Below are 26,547 nucleotides of genomic sequence, written 5' to 3' on the forward strand. Positions count from 1 at the left end.
TTATTATAAATCGCAATATCACAACTATGATTTTCTCTCCCTACCTCCAGAGGAGACAGAATATGCAATAATGCTTTACAGGGTTAGCTTTCCAGAAGGGAAATATTTAAACTTTTAAGAAATGAGTGGCTATGACATCTTTATTATAGAATAACTGAAAACTCCCCAAAGTGTTAAAGGAATATGACTATTTCAAACAGTTCTTAAGGCAAGCTTAACAACATTTACAGCTACAAAATTTTATTTGGGTTAGAGGCCATCGCTCTTAATCTTAAGACCCCACCCAGAATCAACCCCACCAGATCCCCACACCTATCATAGCCAGCCAGGAAACACATACACACAGAGGTGGTTCTCAACCCCAGCTGCATATCAGAAGCATTTGAAGAGCTTTGAAGGAGGGAAGAGGGGGAAAAAGCTATCTGCGACCCATACTTGGAAATTCTGATTCAGTAGACCTGGGGCACAGAAGGTTTTTAAGAGATCCCTAGTCGATTCTGATGGGCAGTCAAGGGCTGAAAACCTCTGCATTAAAAGCATCGACACTTAACATTTCCACTCTGCACTGCTCTGCTGATTGAGCTATGTTGCTAAAGAGTCAGACCATAATCGCTTCTGTTCCGTGACACACAGATGAGTTACTGTGGTTCTTTAGGGCTGTAATTTAGTGGAGTTGAGACACTGATGAGTTCATGGCTTTGTTTCTCATTAATCTTTTACTGTGTTCCAACTTGTGCTTTTCTTTCCGTGATTCCAAATCAACACATAAAAAAATAAGTGTTTTAAAAAACAAGCAAGCTACCGTCTTTTTGCTGTTGGCCTTTTGCATTCAAAAGATCCTTGATGAATAAAAGATACCCACCCACTCCCAGCCCACCCCCCACCCCCCCAAAACACACAGACACAGCTAAGCGTGTGTCCATTACAAACAAATGTAGCCAGTTACCCTTAGAGCAGCAGAGATTGCAGAAACCTGTTTTGCCCTGAATCTTAACACCTGAGATGTGTGCTTGCAGGCAACAGTAAGAATTTAATTATGGAGAGCAAGATGAACACAGGCTCAACACGAAGGGATCTGCCAGAAAGCTGTATATGTGCTTTGGGCTGGCAAATACTGGGGGTTGCAGTGCAGAGGGACAGACATGTCGGAAGGGTATCTCCCGTCCCAGAGGCTCTGTTCTGGCCAGTCTTTTACCACCATGATTTTGGGACTTGGAACCCAAGATCTGTTATCTACTTCCAAAGCAACATTTCAGAGACCATGCTCATCAGCAATTACTCAAGCAGAGGCAGGTGCTCAAGGATTTCCAGAGCACCTTGGCCAAGAAATTAACAGTAACAGAAACCCTCAGACCTCGGACAAGAAAGGCTCCCAGAGCAGGAGGTCCGGGTCCAATTTGCTATGTGGCATTTTTATTTCTACATCTCTTCCATGGTCGTTTTGGGATCTGGGAGTCAGGATGCTGAGTCTTATCCACTGCTCAGCTATATACCCTCAATGAGTTACTAGCCCTTGGAGGGGGCATTTTGGGTGGATTTATTACCACCCACCCAGGGGGAGGGACAGCTAGAGGCTTCATTAATCCGGGAGAGCTCAAAGCAGTCCCTTGAGGATGCAGACCAGGGGCGGGCAGATGATTATTACTGGAGAAATCATGGCAGCTGTCTGGGCCTCAGAAAGCACCCAGCACCAGGGAGAAGCAAGTTATTAAAAAAGACAATAAAATAAATAAATCAGCCTTCTGGGTTCACATAAATATTTTGCTAATCAGTTAAAGGACAGTAAAGGGAATATAGAAAGAGTGCCTAACATTTAATGGGATTTGGGAAAAATATTATACTTTCCAAAAGTTACTCAAGTGTGACAGGGAGTCTATGAGCTAAAATTACTTTTTCAAATGACCAATATACTAATTTCTTCTTCAGAATCACAGGGAGGGACCCATACCGATGACACAGTATCCCAAAATGATCACCAGTCCTGTCTATTCTTTTCCGTCCTGAAGTTGCAGCCACATTTCAGCACAAACCCACCGTTCTCAGTTTCATCAGAATCAAACCAGAGGGAGCCGGTGTCACTCCAAGCTACACACCTGTGCACAGATTAAAATCTCCACTCACACTTCCTGTGCACAGACACGACTAACCCTGGAAGTGTCCTTCCAAAGCCCTCTACTGGCTCTTACAGCTAGCTCTCCAGAGCCAGAGGGGAACAGGGAGCAAATTTATCAAGTGGAGGCAGGAAAGGGTGGGGGCGGGCAGGGTGTCATACAGGACACCTCCTACAGACAGACTGGTAACTCAGCTCTTATCCCTCCATCCTCCCCTGGTCTCCTGTGTTCCCTGGACCAGGATTTATCTGAAGGGATGCTCATCTCCAAAGGATGGAGACATATGAAAGAAAAAAAAAAAGTAAATGGTAAACAGATGCAACTTTAATTTGGGTTCCTCTCACCTCTGCTGATAGAGTTCTCCCAGATAAGGAGCTGATCCTTAAAGAAACAGCTTTCAGTGTGACCACAACTGTATTGCCCGTGACTGAGAGGACCCCCTGGGAGTAAACAGTGGGCCAGTCTTGGGGCAGGGATGGGAGGTGGGGGCGGGGAGAGACTTGCCAACAGCAAGTACTGACCCTCAGAGAAAACAGACACAAAAAATAAGCAATGAGAATGCAAAATTGTGCATTTGAACAATTGAGAGGAACTCAGTGTCTCCTAATTATTCCATATAGATGTTAAACATATAAAGAGTTAAAGTAACTTCTAGGTCGGTACATAATATGCTTTATGCTCCCATGGCACCAAACCAGAATTTCTGGCCAGGTAAAGAACGCAATGGGTCACCTGCGGAGGGACAGGGCTCACAGAGAGTGCACTGCACACCTGCACCTGTGTGTCAATGGCTGCCTTTTTGGCCTGAGCGTATATTTGAGATGCTGACTGTAGCTTATCGCCTCAATGATCTGAGCCTTAACTCTCGGCAAATACCACACCACTTCTTGAGATCAGACAAGACTGTTGCCAGTGCTTCGGTTTCACACAGAGAGAGCTGAGCTGCAGAGGACTTGCATGTGTCTCCCTTCCTGGAACCTTAAATGGGCAGCGTCCTCCTCAGGATGGCGGCATTGGCAACACTGCTTTAAATTAGCAATAGTGGTTGTGGTTTCTACTGGTCACCGATGCTGCTGTATTTTAAATAGAACTGCTTCCTCTACATTTACCTGGGGGTAGTAGTTTTTATCACAATAGGCTGCAGTGTAATAATCTGCAGTGTAATTGTGCAAATACTCACAAGAGCACACACTGTGGAAGGAAGTCACTGACAGAGCAGCACATGGGATGAAACAAATAAACACTGCCGGCCGCACTCACAAAGCTGCCACAGGAGCCTTTGTGTTCCCATTAAAGTGTCTCACCATGTCCCAGCCAGGGCAGCAGAAAACAGCAGTGGTCCCCGGGAGAAGATTTACCATCTACTCCACATTTTATTTCAGAAGCGGCAAGTTCAGCTGTTAGAGGGGAGGGAGCCATCCTGACAACAAGACACAAAGGGCCTGGATAGCAGCCTGCTTCTAAATAACACAAACAGATAAGGAATTAGGTGATGAGAGTCTACTGCCAGCGGGCGAAATATCAGCCCCTTTGGGAACACATGTCTGCGGTGGGAATTTCTTGCACTGTGTTACATCACAACCTGCCCAAGAGCTAGCTCAGCTCTGAATGGACCTTTTCCTACTTTCTACTTCAGGCAAACATTCTGTTTTAAGAATGAGGATATAATAATTATAAACATCAGAAACAATTTATCTACACAAAAATTGGCAGAAACTGATACAGTTTGCCCACATTCTTTAACACTATGCAGCCATTAAAATTATAGTTCATCCACATTCTTTAAAACTATGCAGCCATTAAAAATCATGTTTTAGAAAATTAACTAAAGGCCGGGGGAAGTGCTCTGTTACAAAACATAAACACAGAAGCAGCTAAGAAGGCCATGGGATGTTAACAGTGGTGATGTTGCCTCCGAATGGTGAGATATAATTTATATTTTCTTCTCTAAAAATTTTCCAAAATTTATAAAGTGAATATGTTTCATTTATAACAAGGGAAAAAATGTCTATGGTAGAGAATGAATGTAAAGATGCAATCAGATGCTTAAGCCATCTAAGCTTAAGCCATTACTGTATGAAAATAATGAATGAAAATTAAACAAATAATGAAGGATCCAGGAGCAGATGCCCAAAGGGCTCAGAAACCTATACAAAGATGACAAGTTTTTAGACTCTATTAAAAAGAAAGACTCCAATTTCTTCATAGAGTTCGGCCTGACTGTTCCAAACAGTGAAATTACTGCCAGGAAAACTTCATATAAGAAACAAGACCACTGAGACAGAGTTCACCCACTTTTCTGATGTTAAAGACCCATTAGAAATATAAATTTGAATCTCTTTTGATATCAATTATGTGCCTCCAAAATAGTTGCAGGAAATATTTTAATTTGTAAAAATACGGTGAAATAAGAAAGCCTGGGTTACAAAGACAACCAGCTGCAGCTTCTGGTAGCCGGCAGAAATTCTGAAACACAGGAGCTCGGAGAGAAGTCCACCCAACGTTAGGGAGAAGGTGACCAACCTGCCCGGCCAACACTGAAGACCAGGGGACACATTTGGAGACAAGTAAAACAGATCTCAGTTAAAATCCTGGTTCCTCTGCTTACCAGAGAAGGAGCCTTGAGCAAGTTATCAAATCTTCCCAAGCCTCTGTCTCCTCACCTCTCTAACAGGGATGGGTAGAGGGCTAGCACATGCCCTGGGCCACACTCTGCCTGGGCCACGCAGGCATCTAGGGCCCCTGAAACTTCCTCAGTATCCAGCAACCCCCTTTACTTCAATTCTGTAAACAATAAACAGACTTTCTCTACAAGAACGAGAACACCTTGGCCCATTAGAACCTTTCAGTCTACATGGCAGTTGGACTTTGTATCACAAATGAATACATCCACAAACTGATTTTCAGATCACATCTGAGTTCATTTAGCATAAATCAATTAACCAGCCAAACAGACAGCACTTCCTGGCCTATAAAGCTCAGAGCTGAGCCTTAAAAAAAAAAAAAAAGCTAGGCTGAGCAGAGGACGTTCTCTAAGACCTTAAAAAAAGTCTTCCTCCTGTCTTAATAGTCATCATTGCCCAACACTAAGCATGTGCGATGTACTTTTGTGCACCTGTCATGATTCAGAACGTGCTTTAGGATCTTGCTAAGCTGGGTCCTGAACCGTGATCAAGCTCGGTAGGTGCCATAAAACACCTGTATTTTCTTCCATCCGTTCAGGTGCTGCCTGCACAGGCTGAAGGCAAGCATATTCCTTTTCCTGCACCCTTTTCCCCGCCTTACAAGTTCAGTTAATATAAAGGCAACATGAGGTGTGAATCCAGCTAACAGGGCACCACTTCATAAACCTTTTCATTTTTTATCATGAAGTTCACCCACAAACTGTTAACAGGCCCCACCTCAACTAAACATCAGCTCAAATAGTGTCATATACCCTAAGAAACACCACTGTTCCCTAGAGAGCTGTGTCCTCTGAAGCAGATGAATTTCTTCAGGTGGAACTCTCATATCTCCTTTCACTGGAATTCTCAGACATGTTCTAAGCTGAGAAGGGATACGTCTGGTTCACAGTTGGCTCTGAGACCTGGGGGGAGAAAAGCTCATCCAGGAAACAGCAGAGAGATGACTGCGTCTAAGTCTGGCTCCGGGAAGAAAAACGGTACTGTCAGAGGCCAAAATTCTGGAAAAGTAAACCCCCATTTTTGCACTGCTAGCAGCAACAATCTAGAACACTTGTCTCAAGCTAAAATACAATAGAAACACCTGGGAATTGTGAAAAATGCACATTCCAAGCTCCAACCACAAAGTTTTGAACACAAGTAGCTTACAAACTACACTGTAAGAAAAACTGACCTAGCCTCTACTGTGGGATTAAAGCCTGGATTTCACATGAGAACCAACAGGGTACACGCCTCTGCCTCTAAGCTGGGGCTTTTTGGCGGGGGCAGGACACGACACAACATGCACACGGGTGGAGGAAGGGAAACCAGGAAAAGAAGGGCCGTGGCAGATCCCATCCACACTGCAAGTCAGCTGTTCAATGAAAAGATATGGCATTAAGAGAGATCCACTTAATCTTTGTCCTCAGAGCAGTGCTGTGCAAACCCAGAAGGCCAGAGCTCATCTGCAGCAAACGAGAGGTAATAATGTTGGCAGCCATATTTGCAGTGAATCTAACAGTTAGCCATCAAATGATTTGCCCTTGTAGAACTTCCCATCAGGGGCTACCTTAGAACCACACATATGAACATCATTTTCCTAGCAGGGAAGGGGGCAGAGGTGGAAGAGATGTACCGAGCTTAAATAGAAGCCAGAAATAGCAATGAGTCCCTACTCCCCAGCTTCTGAACTCCAAGTCACTTCAGCGTCACCACAACGCTTAAAGGTGTACAAGCATGAGGGTGGGAGAGTCACTTAGATTTTACACCTCAAGTCTCCTGCTGCATTAAGCTCAGTTACGTCTACTACCACAGGGGTGCTCTGCATCCTTGAATTAGTCATGGCAGGAGGTTATAACTGAGCAGAAAAGACGCAGTCAGTCAGTGCAGACTGAAGGTAAAAGGAGAAAAAGGGAAATGAAGCTATCTTCTTAGGTCCCGGCTTCCTCTTATTGATCCTGACCACCAGCGAAGACAAAGACCACCAAAGTAATAGTGAGGACCACCCTGGAGAGAGGGAGAGGTCAAGACGGCAATGAAGGAGGGAATGAGAACGCTGCTGGGAAAAGTATCTTGAAGCTACAATTGTCTAAGGCCTGCTTCCTCCCACAGATGCCGCGGAAGTGAACCATACAGTCTCTAAAGAATTGGGAGCTTTGAAACCTTCTACCACTAGTTTCAGACACTAAGGTTGAAAGCTGACATCACAAATGCCATTCTCTCCTTGACCAAACACTACTCAGTTTCCTCTGAACTCTCTTCTCAACTAGACCCTGGCTTTCAGGAACCGTATTCATCTCTGCATTGTCCAATTTTAGCAAGAACCCCCAGATTTCTCCACCTCTGCTATCTGATCACCCTGGATATCTGACTGGGTATCTCAGCCTCCACCATCCCCAAGCCCCACCCTGCTCCTTGATTATAAACTCCCACCTTCCTTGTGGTATTCAGAGCTCAATCTCTCTCCCACTGCAAAACCCCAGCGCAGTGGTCCCTGCACCTGTCGTAACTGTGCTGAATTGAGTGTGCCTTACTGTTCTTTAACAAGTGTCATGAGTAACTTCTTAACACAAGGAAGCCAGAAGGAAAAACTCTGCCCCGCCGCAAGCACCCAGCACAGCCTCATTTAAAAGCAAAGACTTGACTGTGATCAGTCAGGCACCTGCTTCAAATCAATATCTATCAGCTACAGATTTAGAGACTTGACCAATGAAGACATAAATTATGTAAATTCTGGGAGCAGAGGGATATAGGCCTGGCTTCAACTGCGCCAATGTGGCTTTCTAGAACCTAAAATTACATTTAATAAGCAGCTTAAATGTAGTTATCCAAGAAAATTAGAGCAAGCCAGTTTGGTTGTTCATGTTTTAAGTAGTGAATTCAGGTTTAAAGATGACACTCCTTCTGGCTGAACCCAAAGCAAGGCAGCTAAAGAGCGACAGTGAACTTTAACTCTGTAGAGTTGAAATGAGGTTTCCTTTGCAGGCTCATGGAGCATCCAAAACACCGCCCAGAGGATTTCATAGCAACATTCAAGACGAGAGGGATACAGGCGGCCGGGAGCTCCTTTGTAAGGTGTGAGAACAGTAACCGGTCGACCACGTTGCCTGTGCCCGGAGTGACATCACCACTCAAATCAAAGTTTACAAATTCCTTCTCTGTACTCTGGGAGGGAGGGTAGTAGGGAGAATGAGAGGAACCACAGCAGGGATAGGAGAGGTAACTGAAAGAAATCCAAAGGAAAACTAGAGTAGCAGAAGCACAAATCTATATTCTCATCATTCAAATACTTGCAGAAATACTTCCAAGTCAAAGCACAAAAGTAAACAAAAGAGAGGGACCAGCTTGTGTTAAAACTTTTGAAGGGACTTCCCTGGTGGAGCAGTGGTTAAGATTCCGCCTGCCAGTATAGGGCACACGGGTTTGATCCCTGGTACAGGAAGATTCCACATGCCACAGAGCAACTAAGCCCATGGGCCACAACTACTGAGCCCATGCACCACAACTACTGAAGCACACGTGCTCTAGGGCCCGTGCTCCACAACAAGAGAAGCCAGCACAACGAGAAGCTCACGCACCACAAGGAACAGTGGCTCCCACTTATCACAACTAGAGAAAGCCCGCGTGCAGCAACGAAGACCCAACACAGCCAAAACAAAAACAACAACAACAGAAAACTTTTGAGGACCCTCAGGGATACGGTGCTGGTGGGGTGGGAGTGTGGCAGGGTGGGGTCGGGGGTGGGGTGGGGGTGGGGCAGGTAGACACACAGAAATTGGCCACAAGTCTCCAGAGCAGCCACTCGGGGGTGGGCACAGGAGAGCATGGAGCATGGAAGAGCATGTTCCCACCTGAGCACATTCAATTACAGTCCCAGACGGAGATATTAAACACTATCAGCTTCTGCCCTGGGAATTCAATTCTTGCTGGGTGAGGAGGGTGAGAGATGAAAGGTGGTAGGATTTTATTGCACTGAATTTTCAGTCTGTCAAGTCCCATTTACTACCTCAGGTACCCTGGGACTCATCTGTATCTTTGGGGATGGAGACATCTCTGACACAGAGCCCCGCTGACTCCTCTCCCTCTGTGGGATTCTATGGACATCTAATAATAACCGGGGGCCTAAATGGGGTTACAAACAGAAGCCACCTCATGGCTTCTCAATTGAGAAGCTTACGTTTTCCATAATATTGATATTACGGAGTCCAAGCACCTCCGGAATAACTGTAACTTGGTATGCAAACTGTCTAGACTGAAACAACCACTCCGAGCGAAGAGGACTGGAAGGGGGTGAGGAAAGAAGAGGTGAAGCCAAAAGGCTTTGAGAGCAAAGAGGCAGGCACTGTAGAGGATCTTCGAAGGTGAGGCAGAGCCTGGCAGGGAGGAACCCAGATATTTTCCTGAAGGAAAACGCTGAGCTGTTAGTTTAATACACACTGAAAGGGACAGCAAAGGGCTGGGATAACTTCTTTGAGCTTTATAAGAAATAAGAAATAAATAAAATAAGCTGCTTTGAGTGATGTCAAGTGTCCCTCCTCTTAAAGTACAAACTGGCCTAATAATCCTGGCTGTCCCAGAGATCAAAACCAGCAAGGGGAGCTGACTGCCAACGTTCCCTTGCAGAACACAGCGTGTGTGCTGCCTCACAGTGGCCGCACCAAGAGGGAAAGGGGAAAGAGGGGCCAATGGGGTTAGAGGGGGCGATACAGTCTCCACCCCCACCCAAAGGGACTTGCTCCAGCCAGAGCCTGAGGGCGCCGGCCTGGGAAAGCAGCACATCTGCAGACATCCACCTACAGCTTCTGCAGGGCAGGCTTTCTAAAATAACGCCCTCCAGCTGGATAAGCAGATGCTAAAGGCAGTTCTATATGAGAAAACGTGGCTTTCTCCTAATTCCAGACCACCTTACAAAAGAAAACAGCAAGTTAAAAACAAAAAAAAGCTCAAACCTTCCCACCAGCCTCCCTAGTAATGATGGGGAAAACATCCCAGGAAGGGTAGAGCTGTAGACTCAGAAACGCAAGTGTAGGTGCATTCTGCCCAGCCCCCACTCCCAGATTACAAACGAGATGAGAGTCGATGAGAAGGAAACGCGACATTATACAACAAACACGTGAGTATCAGCTATGGGCTGGGGAGTGAGCTGGCACCAGATCTGAAGAAATGAAAAGTCTACTTGACCCAGAAAATTCAGAGTAGGGAAGAGGGGGTGAGGGGGCAGGAGGAAAAGGCACTTTAAAGCAGAAACTGGAAACTACAGGAACTACAGGCATTCCTTACGTGGGTTATCCAGAACCAGCGGGACAGCAGATGGAACCAAATTCTGAGACCGATGTCTGAACACGGAGATGCAGCAGATGCCCACGTAAAGGGGATGTTTCTGCTTAGCCTCACGAAGGGCCCAATACAATGAGACAAGGATGGAGATTACAGCCATTGGCTTCTAGCAGAGACGTGAACAGGTAAGGAGCACAAAGTCTCCATGATGTCTTCATGGCTAAACCGAATACAGATCCTCCTGTGAAACAGCGACATGCCAAGGTGGCCAGCAACACCACCCTGAACCAGGCAGACGCATCCGCCGCCGAAAACGGGCTTGGATCACACAAGATGGCGAGTCGAAGGCCTATAAAAATGTGAACAACTCATAGACTGGCCATGGATTTCAAAGGCAGGCTGAAATGAAAAGTGACATTAAAAATATGCTTAAGCAATAGGCCTGTCATTTGCAGGGGAAAAAAAGCAAGCACCTGTGTCCTTCGGCTTCCCCCCCCTCTAGTCTCCGTTCTGAAAAGCCTTTTCCACAGCAGTGACGTGACCTGATGCTGCTTCAGCCGCAATCTACCACCCAGCCTAAAGTCCACCCTGTGACCCCACCATGCACAAACTGGGCAGAATCTGAGGCTCAGTTCCTAAGATTATAAACATCTTACTAACAAAAATAATTTCCCAGGTCCATAGCACCTATAATACGTGAGGAACTGGAACGTTTGGGTCTTTGAACTGAACAAAACTTTCCCAGTACAAAGCTAATTAGTCCACCAAGGGATGAAAGCTACAGCCCTGGCCTGCAGAAGTGCAAGGCACTGGACGACTGCACTAAACTTGCCTTGAATATAAATGTTATGCAAAAAAAAAAAAAAAAAAAAAGGTACTTTATCTAAACACAGTGTAGGTAGCTCTGCAATCAGTATCTCATAAATAAAGAGAGAAAGATGAAGGGAAAGCTTCTCTAATTGATTTTAAAATTAGTTCCAAGCAAAGAAATAATCTGACAACCAACAGGTCAACAACAGTTTTTGTTTTTTTTTTTTTAAAGTAAAATAGATAGCCCTTGGGGGAAAAAGCGCACCTAAAAACTCCAGTGAATCAAGACATCTGAACTGCTATGAAAGAGGGATAATTTGGGAAAGCCTGAATAAGAGCAGAGGTGTTAAAAGAAAATCAGTTGGAGACCAATCTGCAGAAGCACTTAAAATCCTGAAATTAACCCCTCTGGTGGACTGAACCCAACCTGCCCCGAGCTAATGGAATGCTACTACAAGGAAAACCACTGCTCAGAGAGAGGCAGGGCTCATCACCCCAACGGCAGCAACTAGATTGAAGCCAGGAGTGGGGAAGCAGAAGTGCCTACAGAAAACCAAGCCATGTGTGACCTGACCATCAAAACAAGCAATCCAATTAGGAAGCAGGAAAAAACTGACTGCAAAACCTCCCCCGCCCGGGGCCTCCCGACACCAATACACTGGCTCAAGTTGCGATGGCTAGCAGAGGCCAAGGAGACAAGCGACTGACTGGAAGCGCTAAAGATGATGGCACTCAAAAATCACATAAGGATTCGGTCTTTGGCCTCAGCAGATTCGTCAACTTCAACATGTATTAAATGCCTACAGTAGTCACAGCCCTCTGCAAGCTTCGGAAGAAGAGGGGAGAGAGGAAGCTGAGAAAACCATACCATTCCTGCCGTCAGTGGAGTTTAGGCTTCACGGTAGAAGGCAGGCCTGGACATAAACAGACAGAACAGGACGATACAGAGAAGGGAAGGAGGGACTTCCCTGGTGGTGCAGTGGTTAGGACTCTGCGCTCCCAATGCAGGGGGCCCGGGTTCAACCCCCGGTCAGGGAACTAGTCCCCACATGCATACCGCAACTAAGAGTTCGTATGCCACAACTAAGGAGCCTGCCTGTCACAACTAAGACCCAGTGCAGCCAAATTAATTAATTAATTAATTTTTTAAAAAAGTTTACAGAGGATAGAGGGACTGTGTATGGAAATCTCTGGCCTAAAGAGGCTTTCGAGAAACAAGGCAAGAAAGAGGGTTACCTCAGCTCAGCAGCTATGTTACATGGTCACAGGACAGTAAATATGAGGTGGCTGTCAACTCTGGAAACAACAGAAAATTACTGCAGCTCACAGGACTGAAGAGAGGCAAGACATATGAACACAGCCGCACTGGGAAGACTTAGACAAATTGAAAATACAGAACTGTGTAATAGTGATGATTAAATGAAGGGAGAAGAAAGGGAGAGAAAGAGATGGATTGAAAGACATAAATGCACACGGTTCGGGGAAGGATTCACCAGCAAGACCCATCAGGAGACTGTTAAACTCCCACAAAAATTATCTGAAGGAGAGAGGCAAGATCATGGAGAAGGGGATGCAGTAACTAAAGGAAACAAAAGAAAATATAATTTGTAATAGAAAAAAAGTAAACCAAAGGGAAATAGCACTTGCTATCTTCTCCAGGTTATAATTCACTTATAAAGATCAGTGGAACGTACATTTCAGGAAACTGGATCCACCCAGATATGAAATGTCTTGACTCCAATGACTACTCCAGCCAAGCAACAGGTATTAATCTTTAAAAAAGACAGGATATATACATCCTGGAATCTTAAGTAGATGAGCTAAAACCAAGCCATCGTCTCCTAATAGTAATTTTTTTCAGTCCTCTAACAAAGAAGTTTCAAGTGTTCTTCTCAAAAATGCCCAGATCAAACAAATCTGAAACCGGTACAGAATGCCTCTGCTGGCTCTCTGACATTCTATGTCTTTTGATCACATTGCTGCAGTCCCCAAATCTCTCCATTGGAAAGCGGTGAAATGCTATATTCATTTCAAAGAGCTTCTGCTTTTCTCCAAGGTCCTCAATGCCAGCCTGGAGTCCCTCTCCAATTTGCTATTTGCCTTATGCTCCCAGTCACAGATGCAAGATCACAGTCAGTGGGTTTATTGGTTTGCCCCTGCTACACTTAAGGACTGCAGCCCCACAGCTTCCTGTTGGTACGCATCTCAGTGGCAGCCTCGTCTGCTTTAGGGTCCAGAGGGACCATTCATCTTGCTTTCAGAAATCTAAACTGGAGGGAATAGGTTGAGGACCACTTTAAATTGTGTCTAAATGGCAAAGCAGCCTGGGGTCCTGCACAACAAATGGAGATATTAGCACCTGAAACCACCCTGCCTCTGAGAAAAAGCCCTTAAGCACCGCAGGGTATCACTAATAATGTGCCTACCTGCAGCTCCATCTCCCATCACCTGCCTATAGAGGAGACCCAGTGGGGTCGGGCCAGGGAAACAAACCCCTCTAACAGGCAGCAAGGACTCTGGGAGATTAGGCAGACTGCAGCTTTAACAACACTGATCCTACAGTGCCCAGCTCTGAATATTTAGAGGCCCTGCTGTGAAAGAACATTTCCGTGGTAAGTTCACACGGAGGAGACTGAAAGACAGGGTGATGGAAACCAATATAAGTTAAAAGCACAAATCCACAGATGAGAGATGAGGGGAAGGGTTTCCACACTTCCCAGAGGTTTTGTGTGTGTGTGTGTGTGTGTGTGTGTGTGTGTATGTGTGTGTGTGTCTTTGCCCACTACAATAGCACCGCATGATCGGACTTCATGGGGAAATAAGTCAGCCCCTTCATCCAATGCCCAGGGGCTGTATTTCCTTTGTCATTAACACTCCAAGTGTAACACAAAGCCCGCAGCAGCCCTGGGCAATAGAGCACTTGGTTTTCCAGTTTCAGATCAAAGCCAAAAGCCCTCTAGGAAGTCCTGAGATCGCACAATGTGTTATCTCCTTTAAGGCAGTAGCTCAGAAAACCCATAGTCTTTCTCCAAGACTTAGCACTTGTATCTTTGTGGCAAACAACTGGATAACACCGACTGTACCTAAAGAGAAACCCTGATACGTGTTCGGGTCCACGGGAACAGCGCATACCGGCGTCCAAAATGGATCTCAGCCTGAAGGAGCTACGTCTCCAAAGAGCTGACACTGGATTCGCCCAGAATAATCCAAAAGCTTGGTGCCACAGAAACAGAACCAACAGCCTCAGACATGCGACTGTGCTCCTTCTGAGGGAAACACTACACACTCTATCACATGTTCCAGCAACAAGTCAAGCTCTAACCAAAATCTGGGAGCCATGGTTACCCATGAATTTCCAGAAACTACTGCAAAGGAGCTGCCTGATATGCAAACAGTTCCTTTGATCACACAGTTTTGTCCAGAGCTCTTCCTCTGGCTACAATTAGAAAGCAACCAAAAGGGGGGAGTGGAAGTACACTTAGCCTTGGGCAAAACCTCCTTGCCTTCATGTATAATTTAATAGAAATGAATTTGTCTCTGTATTTAAAAAAAGGAAAATCCAATTTGCCCTACTATCCCCACAATATATAGATGTCTCAGAAGATCTGTATTAGCTGATGTCACATTAGTGTTTAGGGTAGGAGGAAGATAAACACTGAAAGAACCTCCCCGTTCTTACCTGAAGGGCAAGCCCCACTGGGTCATCATCTGGGCGCGTGTAGGGAGGAGGAGTCTGTGCACGCCATCTGCCTGCCCTTGAGGAAACTCATGCAAGGACGTTCCCTCTTCCTCTCCTCCAGTTCCTTCATCTGCACCTTATCTCACTGTGTTCTTGTGTTTAGAACGAGCTCCAATACCATAAGCTGCCAAGTTACTTTTTCTCCATTTCAAAGCCACTGACACCCCCTCCCCAAAAATGTCCCAAAATTCAAAAGAAGGCAATCTCCTGAGGGTTTCGTTTGGCACCCTCCATGGTCTGTCATCTCCAAACAATTGTCAAGCATCCTTTGTTTCTGTAAGTACGAGACCATTCCCCAAGTCCCAAAACACACCCTTGACGTTTTCTCTGGAGAGTCCATCAGCCGTGTTCTAACTAGGACAACCACATCATCTTGTACACATTGTGCCGTGCAAGAGGGCACCTGGCCAAGGGGACAGTGGGAGAATGAGAGGTGAAATTCAGCCTCCACTCTACTTGCCAAGCCATGTGCCCTGACGTGAGGCTGCCTGAAGGAAGGGGCACTCTTCTCTAACTTGCACGAGGGTGCAATGTGCCCTAATGGAGGTCCCGACATTCATGCCTTGAGTACTTGACTGGACTCCCCTTGCAGAATAGGAACTGTCGGTATACAGTAAAGAACACCAGGGAAACCAAAGACTCCAAAGGGACTCCTGCTTGCCTAGTCATTACACACGTATAGTTACAGGCTCACTGGGATCTCTGGGTAATTTCTATGCCGACACCCACACTGTAAATTTCTTTAAGATAAGCACAGAGGAGAATCTCCACTCATTGTGAGAGTTCCAGAGGGAATTCTTTTAAGTAGAGAGGCAAAACCTCTGACTGCTCCAGCATGAGAGAGGGGCTGCGAGAGCCACACCCACAACGTCTCATTCCTTGCACCTTTCACCCCCAGGTGAGCTTTACCAAAAACAAAACCAGAAGACCTCACTACAGATCAGCTTTCATCTAGCATTATCTTCTTTTATAGATGCAAAGTACTTTCATGTTTTATAAATGCAAGCCACCAACACAAGCACACTCAAACCCAAAAAGGTGGCATCCCTTAAAATCCTTCAAGACAAAAATCTAAAAAGCATGGTACACGTTTTCAACATGCGGCCTCTGGCTAACTCCCAAACCCACATCTTACTACCCTTTGGCATACACAATTACTCACAGCTTGTCACATGCCACATTCTCTCACTTTTCATGAGTATCCAGAAATGTTCACAGAACATGCATGATCTGGCCCTGCCTATATGTTGGACCACACAAGCATCACACCACTAGACACCACCCACAGTGGCCATCCAGTCTCTATGCCCAAATTCACCCAGTTCTTGCCATTGCTGCTGTCTTGGTCAGAAATTGTGTTCTCCCCACTTTTTACCTAGCTAACTCCTAAGCCTTCAGGCCTTAAGGAAGCCTTCCTAGATTACACATTCTTACAAACTCTAACCTTTCCTTTATAACACGTGACATAAACGCAATTAGTTGCATATTTCCCCTACTAGACTTTAACGTTCCATGAGAGTAGTTCTGTGAGGTTTTACTCCCCACTACATCCCCAGTAAAGCATCTGGTACAAAGTGGGTACCCAGTAAGTATTTATCGATGACAATGAACCTATTCATTTGAATTCCTAAAACTGTGCTGTCCATTAGAGTAGCCACTACACACCTGTCGCTACTGAGCCCTAGAAATATGCTAGGGTGAACTCAGATCCAAATATAAAATATACACCAGATTTCCAAAACACAGTAAAAATAAAAGTAAAAATATCTCATAAATTTTTTTATATTCATTAAATGTTGAAGTGATACTGTTTTGGATATAGTAAGTCAAATAAACTGCATTAAAATCAATGTTCTTTAAAACATAGCTACTAGGCAATTTTAAATAACACACAGAGCTCATGTTTTGGGGCCTGCATTATGTATCTATTGGACAGTGCTGGTTTAGACTGCCCTTTCTCCCATCTGCTTACTTCTCACCCCTGAGCGCTCAAGTGGCATACGAGCTGCTCCTGGGAAGACTTCCCAAGCACCCACCAAAACAGGGCTCTTCACAGCACCCTCCACCCACTGGACTCAACGTGTACTGTATTAATTTCGTATGTGGCCCTCATTAAAATCTTCCAAAGGAATTTAATAAACAAACAAGGGAAATCACTCCTCATTTCACTGGAAAGCCATGTGCTGACTCTTAGAGCTGAGCCTCACTTAGAACTTTCTTAAAATGGAGTAAGATCTCAGGAATGAACAGAAATTTTAAAAATAAAATAAGAGATAATCCACCTTGGTAAAGAACGTGAAATTCTATAAACAAGATCCTGCCTAAACTGGGAAGTATATTCTAACAACTTTCTGTCATCCACTAGGCTAAGGGAAATCCATCCATTACCCCCTGAGGAGTTCCAAAGCAGCCTAGAAAAATGGAAACTTCTCAGTGGTAGCTTAGTTTTTACTCCCAAAAATCTGCTATCATCGCATGTAAGCTATAACACCCCCACACCCCCTAAAAACTGCTTAAAATTCAGCTACTCCGTCTACTTTCACATAATGCTTTGCCTGATGATGCAGGCACACAGATTAATGTTCAAGAATCTCAAAGTTGTGGTTGCTGTGGGAACCTTAATTCCAACAGCACGGCACAGATGCAGAGCTGTGGACCACTCCCAACACTGATAAAATTGGAGATGTATATTTACTCTGTGCAATGAGGCACAGCTACAGTTACTGAGAGAACCTTATTTTGGCATTTCTAGGCTTTCATGCATTTACATTCTCAACCTTACCACCATACTGTTTGCTGCATTAAATTACCTCCTCTATGGGGAAAAGTGGCTGGGGGGTGGGGCGTGGGTGGAGACGAACTGATTGGCCTGACGTTCAAAGAACCCATCCTGCATGGGTTTCTTATGCATGATCTGATTCGAAAGACAATCACAATATTTTTATTTGACTCTTATGGGCTGTCTATAAACTCTCACACAAATGAAAACAGGGCCTGAGTTTCAACTCATGAATGTACCAAGACACGTGTACGTGCAAAACATCAGAAAAGCAAATTTCAAGTCTCTAGAACTACAAAAGGGATACATTAGAAAACCACACAGCACTAACTTCAACCACACTGTTCAGTGTGCTTGTGGCACTGGCTCTCACTGAGGACCCAGTTCTACAACCAAGCAACACAGCTACACACTTTAGTTATCAGAAGGCAAAAATAGGGGCTGGAAAAATGTCTGTAAAAACAACACAGCCAAACAAATAAAAACGTTCCACCACAGTCCCTCTCCCCAACCTCTTATAACTCATAATGGAAAGAAAATGACCACAAAATTTAAAACAAAACTGCCTGCAGTTTTCATCCTAAACATAATTTCTCAAAGTTGACATCCCAACATCGTACACGTTGGCTAGGAAAGCACCCTTGCTGCCAAAAGATCCAACAAATAGCACAAAACACTGCCACTAGTAATCCTAGTTACCACTCGGAAAAGATGAGTAGGTGACCCCAGATAATATACATATACCAAGATTCATCTCTTCCTAGAACAAAAACAAATCAAATCAAAATAACCAGCCAACAGGCCTTACCAGCATGCACAGGAGACACACATCTTTTCCTCTCCTTATCCTCAGAGAGTAAGATCTCATTAATAAACAAGACTATTCACCACCTAACATATACCAACCCTGACTCCTCTCAAGCCCCTTAGGGAGGAATGCCAGCGGGGCCCACTGAAAATGAAGGAGAGCGGTGAGTGTGGTTCAGGAGAAACTGAGGCCTGCCCAATGGTAGCAAGGCTGCAAACACGAGGAAATAATACTCTGGTGATTTACACTACTCATTCGTGAGCATTCTCCCACACATGGACCACATCCAACTAAATCTCCAGCTCCTCCCCCTTTGGTTTTAGAAAAGAGCCTCTGCTGCTTTTCTCATCTCACCTGTGTATTCTCCCCCTCCAGCCTTGGTGGTCGGATGCTGGACAGGTGGATGGTCTTGTAGTCCCCAGAGTTCAGCTTCACGACAATGGCATCGGCATTCAGTACCTGCATCACCTGTGGGCAAGAAGGCAAAAAATGCTTAAACGTGCCTCAATGGCCCAAATCTCGTAGCACACATGCTAAGGAGCAAGGCACACCAGTCACAGGAAGAAGGGTGAGATCAAAAGCCATCTGGGGTAGATCCACTATCATTCTTTATGGTACAGCAATGTTGAAGAAAACCATCCTATCATTATCAGTCCCCAAAGACATGATGATTTCTCAACAAGACAGGATCTGTATCATTCATAAAGACACTCGCGCTTTCTTTTATCTTTTGCCCTGACCAAGATTTGTGGTTAACTACAAAGCTTACGAACTGGAAATCCAGTCTCTACGTGCTATTGAAGATTTTCCTTGAAACAGGTTCTAAGCTAAAATCAAAATGCCTATCACAATGTGATTCTAGGAAAAGAGGCAAGGGCTGCATTAGAAGAAGGTACGAGCACTATATGAGAAAGAACCAAAATAGGACACCCCAATGCAGAGCAGAAAAATCAAAGGCAAGTGAAGGGCAAAAAGAATTGTCATCTCAGCGTGCGAAAGGGGATGCTCAGCTGTTAATCTCACAGGCAGAAACATGAAATTGCTAAGATATTACTTCAGCTACTCTGAAAGCCACCTTTTCAGGGCACTACTATGGGCATCTCTGTTTTGGAACCCAAAGTCAGTAACACTGGTCCCCACTCAGCCAATGATTAACTCCCAATCTGGGGTAGCTTACGAGAATATCTATTCAAGGGCAAAAGCACAAATATTCCTCTGTGGAGGTTATTAGAACACCCCGCCAATGTGTAGAGAATAAAATTCCGTTGAAACCAGACTAGGACCACATCAGGGTTATCACTAGACCTCATAATTCAGCCAGCAGTCTATAATTCACCCAGTTAAATTCAGAACCTGTTGTTACAAGGCTGTTTGGGGTTTTTTTTTGGCAAGTAACACTTTGCTACAAGGTAGCTATTGACTACAAAACACCACTCACCATCCACTTCATCTGCAGAATCAAAACCAACTCTCCTAGGCTTCAATCACACCCCATCAGGAGCAAACAGGTAGCTGAACAAACTACAGGGTCAGCTGCCACCGTGAGGATAGACTTGCAAAATTCCCCTCCTCTTTTATATGTGAAACAAAAGGAGCCAGCCTTTCCTTTGCTGTGATGGGTATCACACTGGAAAGTATCCTAAAAGAGCCTCCACTGACTATTCCCTGGAAGGCTCACAACCTTTTACAACAGAAAATACCATTTGCAGGCTCCTGCAAAAATGGCTAGTCTCTACCTTTTCCAGAGAACCAGCCAACCACACAACAAAAAAGAGTAAAGAATAATTTAAGGGACAATCTGAAGAAGGAGCAAAAGGTAAAGCCAAGTGAGCAATTATACATGACAGGAAATAGCAGGAGGAAAGCACCATCAAACGGAATGAATGAAAAAAGTTGGAATCAAGCTATAAGTCCATGGAAACCTGACTACCGCTGCTGGATGGGAAGAAATCCCGGGGTTTCAATGCCATAAGTAATGGAAGCAGTGTAGAGAAAAACAGGCCAGGGACCAAAAAAGCAGTAAAGAGTCTGAGAAAGAGCTGTGTAGATTAGGAGAGGGCTGATAATGTTCATCTTCAACCATGTGTAAGATTAACTTGAAAATCTGAACGTAGCAAAAAAAAAAAAAAAAGGCTCAAATAACCACAGCCATTCTGCTGTAACCTTTTTCATAGAACTGAGAATCACATAAAGGCTAACACTAACACCCAGAGAGCCAGAATCCAAAACTCAAGGGCAATGAAAAGCATGATGTGTGGTCCAGACAAGAACCAAGTCAAGGTCAGGAACCAAGTCAAGGGAACAGGAAGTATGGGTGGTGCCAAAGTGTACACAGGACCCTCCAATCAAAGAGCCCCTCATACCAGCCCCATCATTTTAAGTGTAGAACTTAAAAACAGTCAAGAGGTATAACCAAGAACACAGATTCAGTAACTGAAAGAAAAAGAGTACATCTTGTTCCCATTACCACCTAGACACATTAATGCCAAGTGAACATGTCCGTCATAATGGAATAAAGACAACAGCAGTGGCTTTGCCAACTGACCGAAAGAAAAAGACCTCAGCTAATGATTTTCCTCTCCTTCAAAATCCCACATTTGTATGAAATGGATTACAGCACATGTGGGTGGGGGAGGGGACCACAAGGTCTCCACGATATGTCCTATACTGCTATCCCATCTTCAAACCAAAAAGTCCACAAGCCATACCAAGCAAAATAGCTAGTATAGCAAACCAACACTGCTCCTCCCTCAAAAGTACAGGACCACTGCCCAACGGATACGGTAATCGCCAGGCATCTCAAGTGCACACACATCGCAGTATTTCCTAAATTTCAATGATGGACCAAGCTACATATTGCTCTCACTCTGAAACTAACTCCTATTAAATTGTCAATTGCCAAAAACATAGGGAAGCTTTCTATAATCAGGACATGAGAAATATCTAGACATTCTCTACTTCCTAGTCATGCTCAGAGAGAAATAAACCCAGGGAAAGTATCAGAGTGCTCACACCGTCACCCCCTGATTACAGAATGTGAAGATCTAAGCACACCCCGGTGACAAGTTCCTAGTATTTGTCACCCCTTATAACGCGTTAGCAGTCATGGCAGCAGCAGCGAACGACTTCTTGGAGCTGTAAATTTCAGGCCTCGGCAGCAGACTTTCTGCTCGGCATCTCCCTGATTAGCAACCTCCTCTTCAGGAACTGAGCACTCTGACGCTGCCAGCTAAACCCCTTCTGGTGAAGGGGTGCGAGTGTGTGTGTCTGTGTGTGTGTGTGTACGTCAGTGGAGTTTATGGTGTTTCATTCTTCTGTAAACTGTGTCATTACTGTCCGGAGAACAAGCAGCTCCTGGGCAGAGAAATGGAAGAAGCAATAAAATAGTAGTTACAGTCACACACTGTGCAATAAGTAAAATGCAGAGTGGATTACTATCCAAAGCCTGCTTGTCAGCAGCGTCCCAGACCACATTTATAACGGCGATGTTTCTGATGGTGCTTTCCATCGGGACAATGTGAAGTATGCCCACATCATCGCTTACCTTCTCCACAAGATGCAGATCCCTAATCAACACACACACACACACACACACACACACACACACACACACACACACACACCCCTACCCTAACACACACTCCAAGAGCAGAATCTACATAGAAAAAAAGGTCACTGGCTGGACTCGAGATACATGCCCTAAATCCAGTTCCCTCTGCATTTCTTAGAGCCCAACTGTAAAAAGAAAAATGAATGGTTTCATGATGACATGTACAGGCTAAGGGCTGCCACAAGTCAGGAGGATGGCAGAGCGTGGCCAGGGGCAAGGGATGTCCATCGTTCACCCTGGCCTCCTGCCACACTCCTCATCTGCAGAGCCCATCCACAGTGCTGCGCACTGGACGCCAAGGGCTGCTGCTGCTCAGCTTCCAAAAGCCCTGCGGCATCTATGAGATGAACAAAAAGAGCCAACAACAGCCTCTTGAGCTAGAGACCCTCAGAAGAGCCCCCAGACACAACCACCAGTCCTCCCAAAGCTGCCTAAGTTATCAGTACCAGACAGAAAGAAAAGGAACATCAGCCCAAACAGGGCTCTTAGAGGCACCACCAGCAAGCACCCTTGATGAGGCCACTGGAAATGGGACACCAAACGCCCTTTCTACTCTCTAAACTCAGGACATTCGGCTGCTTCTCCTGCTCCCCAAGGCTATCTGCCAGGTTTCTTTTCCTGAAGCTAATCCTGGAAACACTAGTGAAACAACACCAAAGTGTGGGAAACAAGGAACACCCCACCCTGTTACAGCAATGGCCGGGTTCACTGCACACATTCCTTCCTGAGCCCCCAGAACAGCACAGCTGCCACCCTGTGTCACACAATACGAAGCATCACTTCCTGATGCAAGCACCCCTAGGCACCTAAGCGCAAGCCAACAAACTGCACCTGTGAGAGGTTCTTAAAAGGAGGCCGAGCATCAGACAAATTCCCATAGAGTGGCAGCCAACAATACCCGAACATACTCCTTATAACTGTCAAGGTCATCAAAAGCAAAGAAAATCTGAGAAACCACCAACTCCAAGAGGAGCCTAACGAGATATGACAACTAAATTTAGTGTGCTACTGAGGATGAGATTCTGGAAGAGAAAATGGACATTAGAGGAAAACTAAGGAAATCTGACTAAAGTATAGACAGTAGTTGATAATAACATATCAATGCCGGGAAACTACTTATAATCAAGTGCCGTAATCATGTCAGACAACAACAGGGGAAATTAGGAGGGGGAGGGGTTAACGTGGGAGCTGCATAGCACCTGCCAATTTGTCTGTAAATCTAAAACTCTTCTAAACAATAAAATCTCAATTTAAAAGGCTAGGTAAATGTTTACAAATCTTTTCTAATTCAATCATTTTCTTATCAGCAAATTAGTTTGCTAACTTAAGCTACAAACCAAGTCTTGACCTCTTTTTGGTACAGGAGGGGCCATAGCCAGACCACCCCCAGAACTTCCTTTTCACCTAAACGTCATATGACAAAAGGTCAAGGAAGTAGCTAGTATTTTTTGTTCTCTCCACATTACCAAATAAGAATATATAAGTCTAGCCAAAAATACTAAGTATCCTTTTAAAATCCATCTCAGAGAGACACGATAACAAACCCTATTCAAAGCTATGACATTTCTGCATAGCAAGAAATCATCAGGGCCAAACCAAAAAAGTACTAGAATCCACTGTATCCATGGATAGCTTATAAACTGACCTCTAATACTGGGCGTAGCCAACAATATCACACAGTTAACTGCTTCGGGCAATTTCCCAGATGAAGCCCTAGAGGGTGAGCTCCTTGAGACCAAGAACCGCTTCTCATTCTTTTGCATCTTCCCAAAGCACCTAGTTTTGTGCTCTGTTGGTTAAGCCATCAATTGGTACAGAGAACCAAGCTAGCTGCCTCTATCTAACCAGGCCGGGCAGTGAGACGACTCCACCCCCTCTCCCCACCCCCAAGTGTTATTCAGGTCTGTGAAATCTGCAAGGCCCAAGCATCCAGCAGCAGGGACAGGGAAGCCAAGCCACGTGCTCAAGGGACCATATGGCTACAAACAGCACAGATCAGCTAAAACGCCACAGGGAAGGCAGGCAGGAAACTGGCAAGCCACGACAGGCACAAAAGTCTCAAGCAGGCTCAGCTAATCGCTGTGAAGTGAACATGCCTCTCTGCTAACCTGGAGAGACAGGAGAGCCCTCCCTAGCATTTCCTTCCTTAAGAAGAGAAGCTGCTTAAGCAGAGAGTGGAAACCAGTCTTTCAGTGCCACATGTATCCAGAGAATACTTTGTTGAGTTTCAAATGTCTCAGAAATGAGACTCTTGGCCAACACTCTGATCTACAGCTTTGCATCAGTGCCAGAAGTCACCCAGAGGGTCCCAGATGCACCCAGTTCAAGAGTTCATAGGTCACCTTTAGCCTTCAGGCTATTTAGCGGTTCCCTGTATAATTAATTCCTAGGAGACGGTGGTCCTCTCTTCAGCAGTCACCCTATTTGTTCAGGCCTTATGGTTACATCAGCCGCAGAGCAGAATCCTTCAGCAAGAACTTGTAGGACTGTCAGACTACATTCGGAGAGGCCCAAGGCACCTTAGTACCTTTTCAGGTTTCCTTGAAAGAGTAGTTTGTCATTAACAAATGTTTTAAATTAGGCAAAATGACTACAAAACTGCAGCTGGGTTCTAGCTTGTGAAAAGAAATACAGATTATTTTCCCTTTTACATTTAATGCTGACATCCCATGTTCTACAACAGGGTTTGGCAAACTATGGCCAAAAGCCCACTTGTAAGGCTTACTCTTGTAAATAGCTTTAGTGGAACACAGCCACACCCATTCATTTACATATTACCTAGAGCTGTTTTCTTGCTACAGGGGCAGAATTGAGTAGTTGCAAAGAGACTACATGGCCCAGAAAGCCTAAAATATTTACTATATGGTCCTTTAGGAAAAAGTTGGTCAGGCTCTGCTCTACAACATTCAGTATTAGAAAATGAACACGCATGGGATATACACTAGTTACCATTCCTAGGAGCTATCTGGCAGATATGCTCCAAAATGCTCCTAAGGTTAAATAACTGCTATTTACATAGAGATTTATTCCATTTTCTAAATAATGGAAAAGTGATAAACTACATGAATAATGACCTATGGGAACTAGTTAAATACATTATGATGCAGCCTTATAATGCAACACTATGAACAATAAAGCATGTTCAAATATTTACTTTGGTACCCTCCCTAAATACCACTATACAAAAATAAAGGGTTTCGGGGGGTTGCTTTTTGTTTTGTTTTGCTTTTTGCCAAAAGCCCCAACGGGCAAAGATAATGGGAAAGAAGAATGTAGCAACGAAACTTGGAAGCTGGAAAGCAGAGGGATGAGTGGTAACTGACTCCACAGACTCACAAAAGCTAAATCCTGAGCTAGTGATGAGAAAAGAAAATAGTCTTTCTGATTTCTACTGCAGACTTCCCCTACTCAACCAAGAGTAATAAAGCTATCAAACCAGGAATCTCAAGGGGGTATAAAAATAAGGCCCAAAACAAAGCCTGGTTTAAAATCTATGTAAGAAGCACCTGGATTTCAAGATGTATACACTAGGGACTTCCCTGGTATGCCACAACTACTGAGCCTGCACTCTAGAGCCTGCGAGCCACAACTATTGAGCCCACGTGCCACAACTACTGAAGCCCACACGCCTAGAGCATATGCTCCATAACAAGAGAAGCCACCGCCATGAGAAGCCTGTGCACCACAACAAAAAGTAGCCCCCTGCTCACTGCAACTAGAGAAAGCCTGCGCAAAGCAACAAAGACCCAATGCAGCCAATAAATAAATAAATAAATAAATAAATAAATAAAGATGTATACCCTAAATCCCATATAGAAGAGTTCACTGCTCTGAAACCAGTGTTGAATAGCTCATTCTTTGAGAGAGACAACCAAGGAGCACCATATATCTGAGGAGAGCCTCTAACATGGAAAATGAGGGATCGAAATAACCAAAAAGAACTAGAAACAACTTAGAGAACACAGACTATTGCAGGGAGAAAAAAAGTCTTCAAAAAAATTATTATTAATTCCTCAAAACCTAACAGATGATATTCATCTCTGAAATAAGTATTACGTGTTATTTTTTAAAATAGCAATAAGAGAAACATTCAGAGAACAAAGAAAGCTATTAGAAATTAAAATACAGCACCATAAATGAAATATCCAATAGAATAAATGAGAGATAAACATGAAGATATCTAGAAAGAAGAAAAGACAAAACAATGGAAAATAGTAAGAAAAAATTAGAAGACTAGTCCATGAAGTCAAACATCCAAATAGGAATTCCAGAGAGCAGAGAATGCAGATGGAAATCAACAACAAAGCAATTGAAATTCCCAGTCATAAAGAACTAAAATTTAAACCACAACATACTCACACATGGATAAGCAAAGGGTATCACTGCAAAATTTCAGAATAATTTGCTAAAAGCTTACAGAAATTAAAAAAAGGTATCATAAGGAGGAGGGATCAGAATGGTTTCAGACCTCTAAAAAACAAGAAAACAAAACAAACAAAAATCCTCTAATAGCTAAATGACAGTGGAGCAATGCCTTCATAATTCTAAAAGAAAATAACTTCTAACATAAAATTCTATACCCTTCCAAACTATCAAGTGTAATAACAGACATGAAAGGTATCAAAAAATTTATCCACCAGGCACTCTTTTCCCACGAAGCTACAGAATGTGTACCACCAAAATAAAGTAGCAAATCATAAAGAAGCCCTAAGATCCAGCAAACACAGTACCAATCCAGGAGTGAAGCAAAGAA

General features: G+C 44.3%; 1 protein-coding gene across 1 annotated transcript in view; it reads right to left on the reverse strand.

The window, feature by feature from the left end:
- Positions 1-26,547, reverse strand: part of SND1 (staphylococcal nuclease and tudor domain containing 1) — a 392,617-nt gene that overhangs the window by 315,761 nt on the left and 50,309 nt on the right. Inside the window, exon 10 of the mRNA XM_057731861.1 lies at positions 18,539-18,652. Coding sequence (XP_057587844.1) covers positions 18,539-18,652 — 114 coding nt within the window. The remainder of the gene's footprint in view (positions 1-18,538; positions 18,653-26,547) is intronic.

Source organism: Hippopotamus amphibius, chromosome 4 (assembly GCF_030028045.1).
Source record: "Hippopotamus amphibius kiboko isolate mHipAmp2 chromosome 4, mHipAmp2.hap2, whole genome shotgun sequence".
In the NCBI taxonomy this organism is placed as follows: Eukaryota; Metazoa; Chordata; class Mammalia; order Artiodactyla; family Hippopotamidae; genus Hippopotamus; species Hippopotamus amphibius.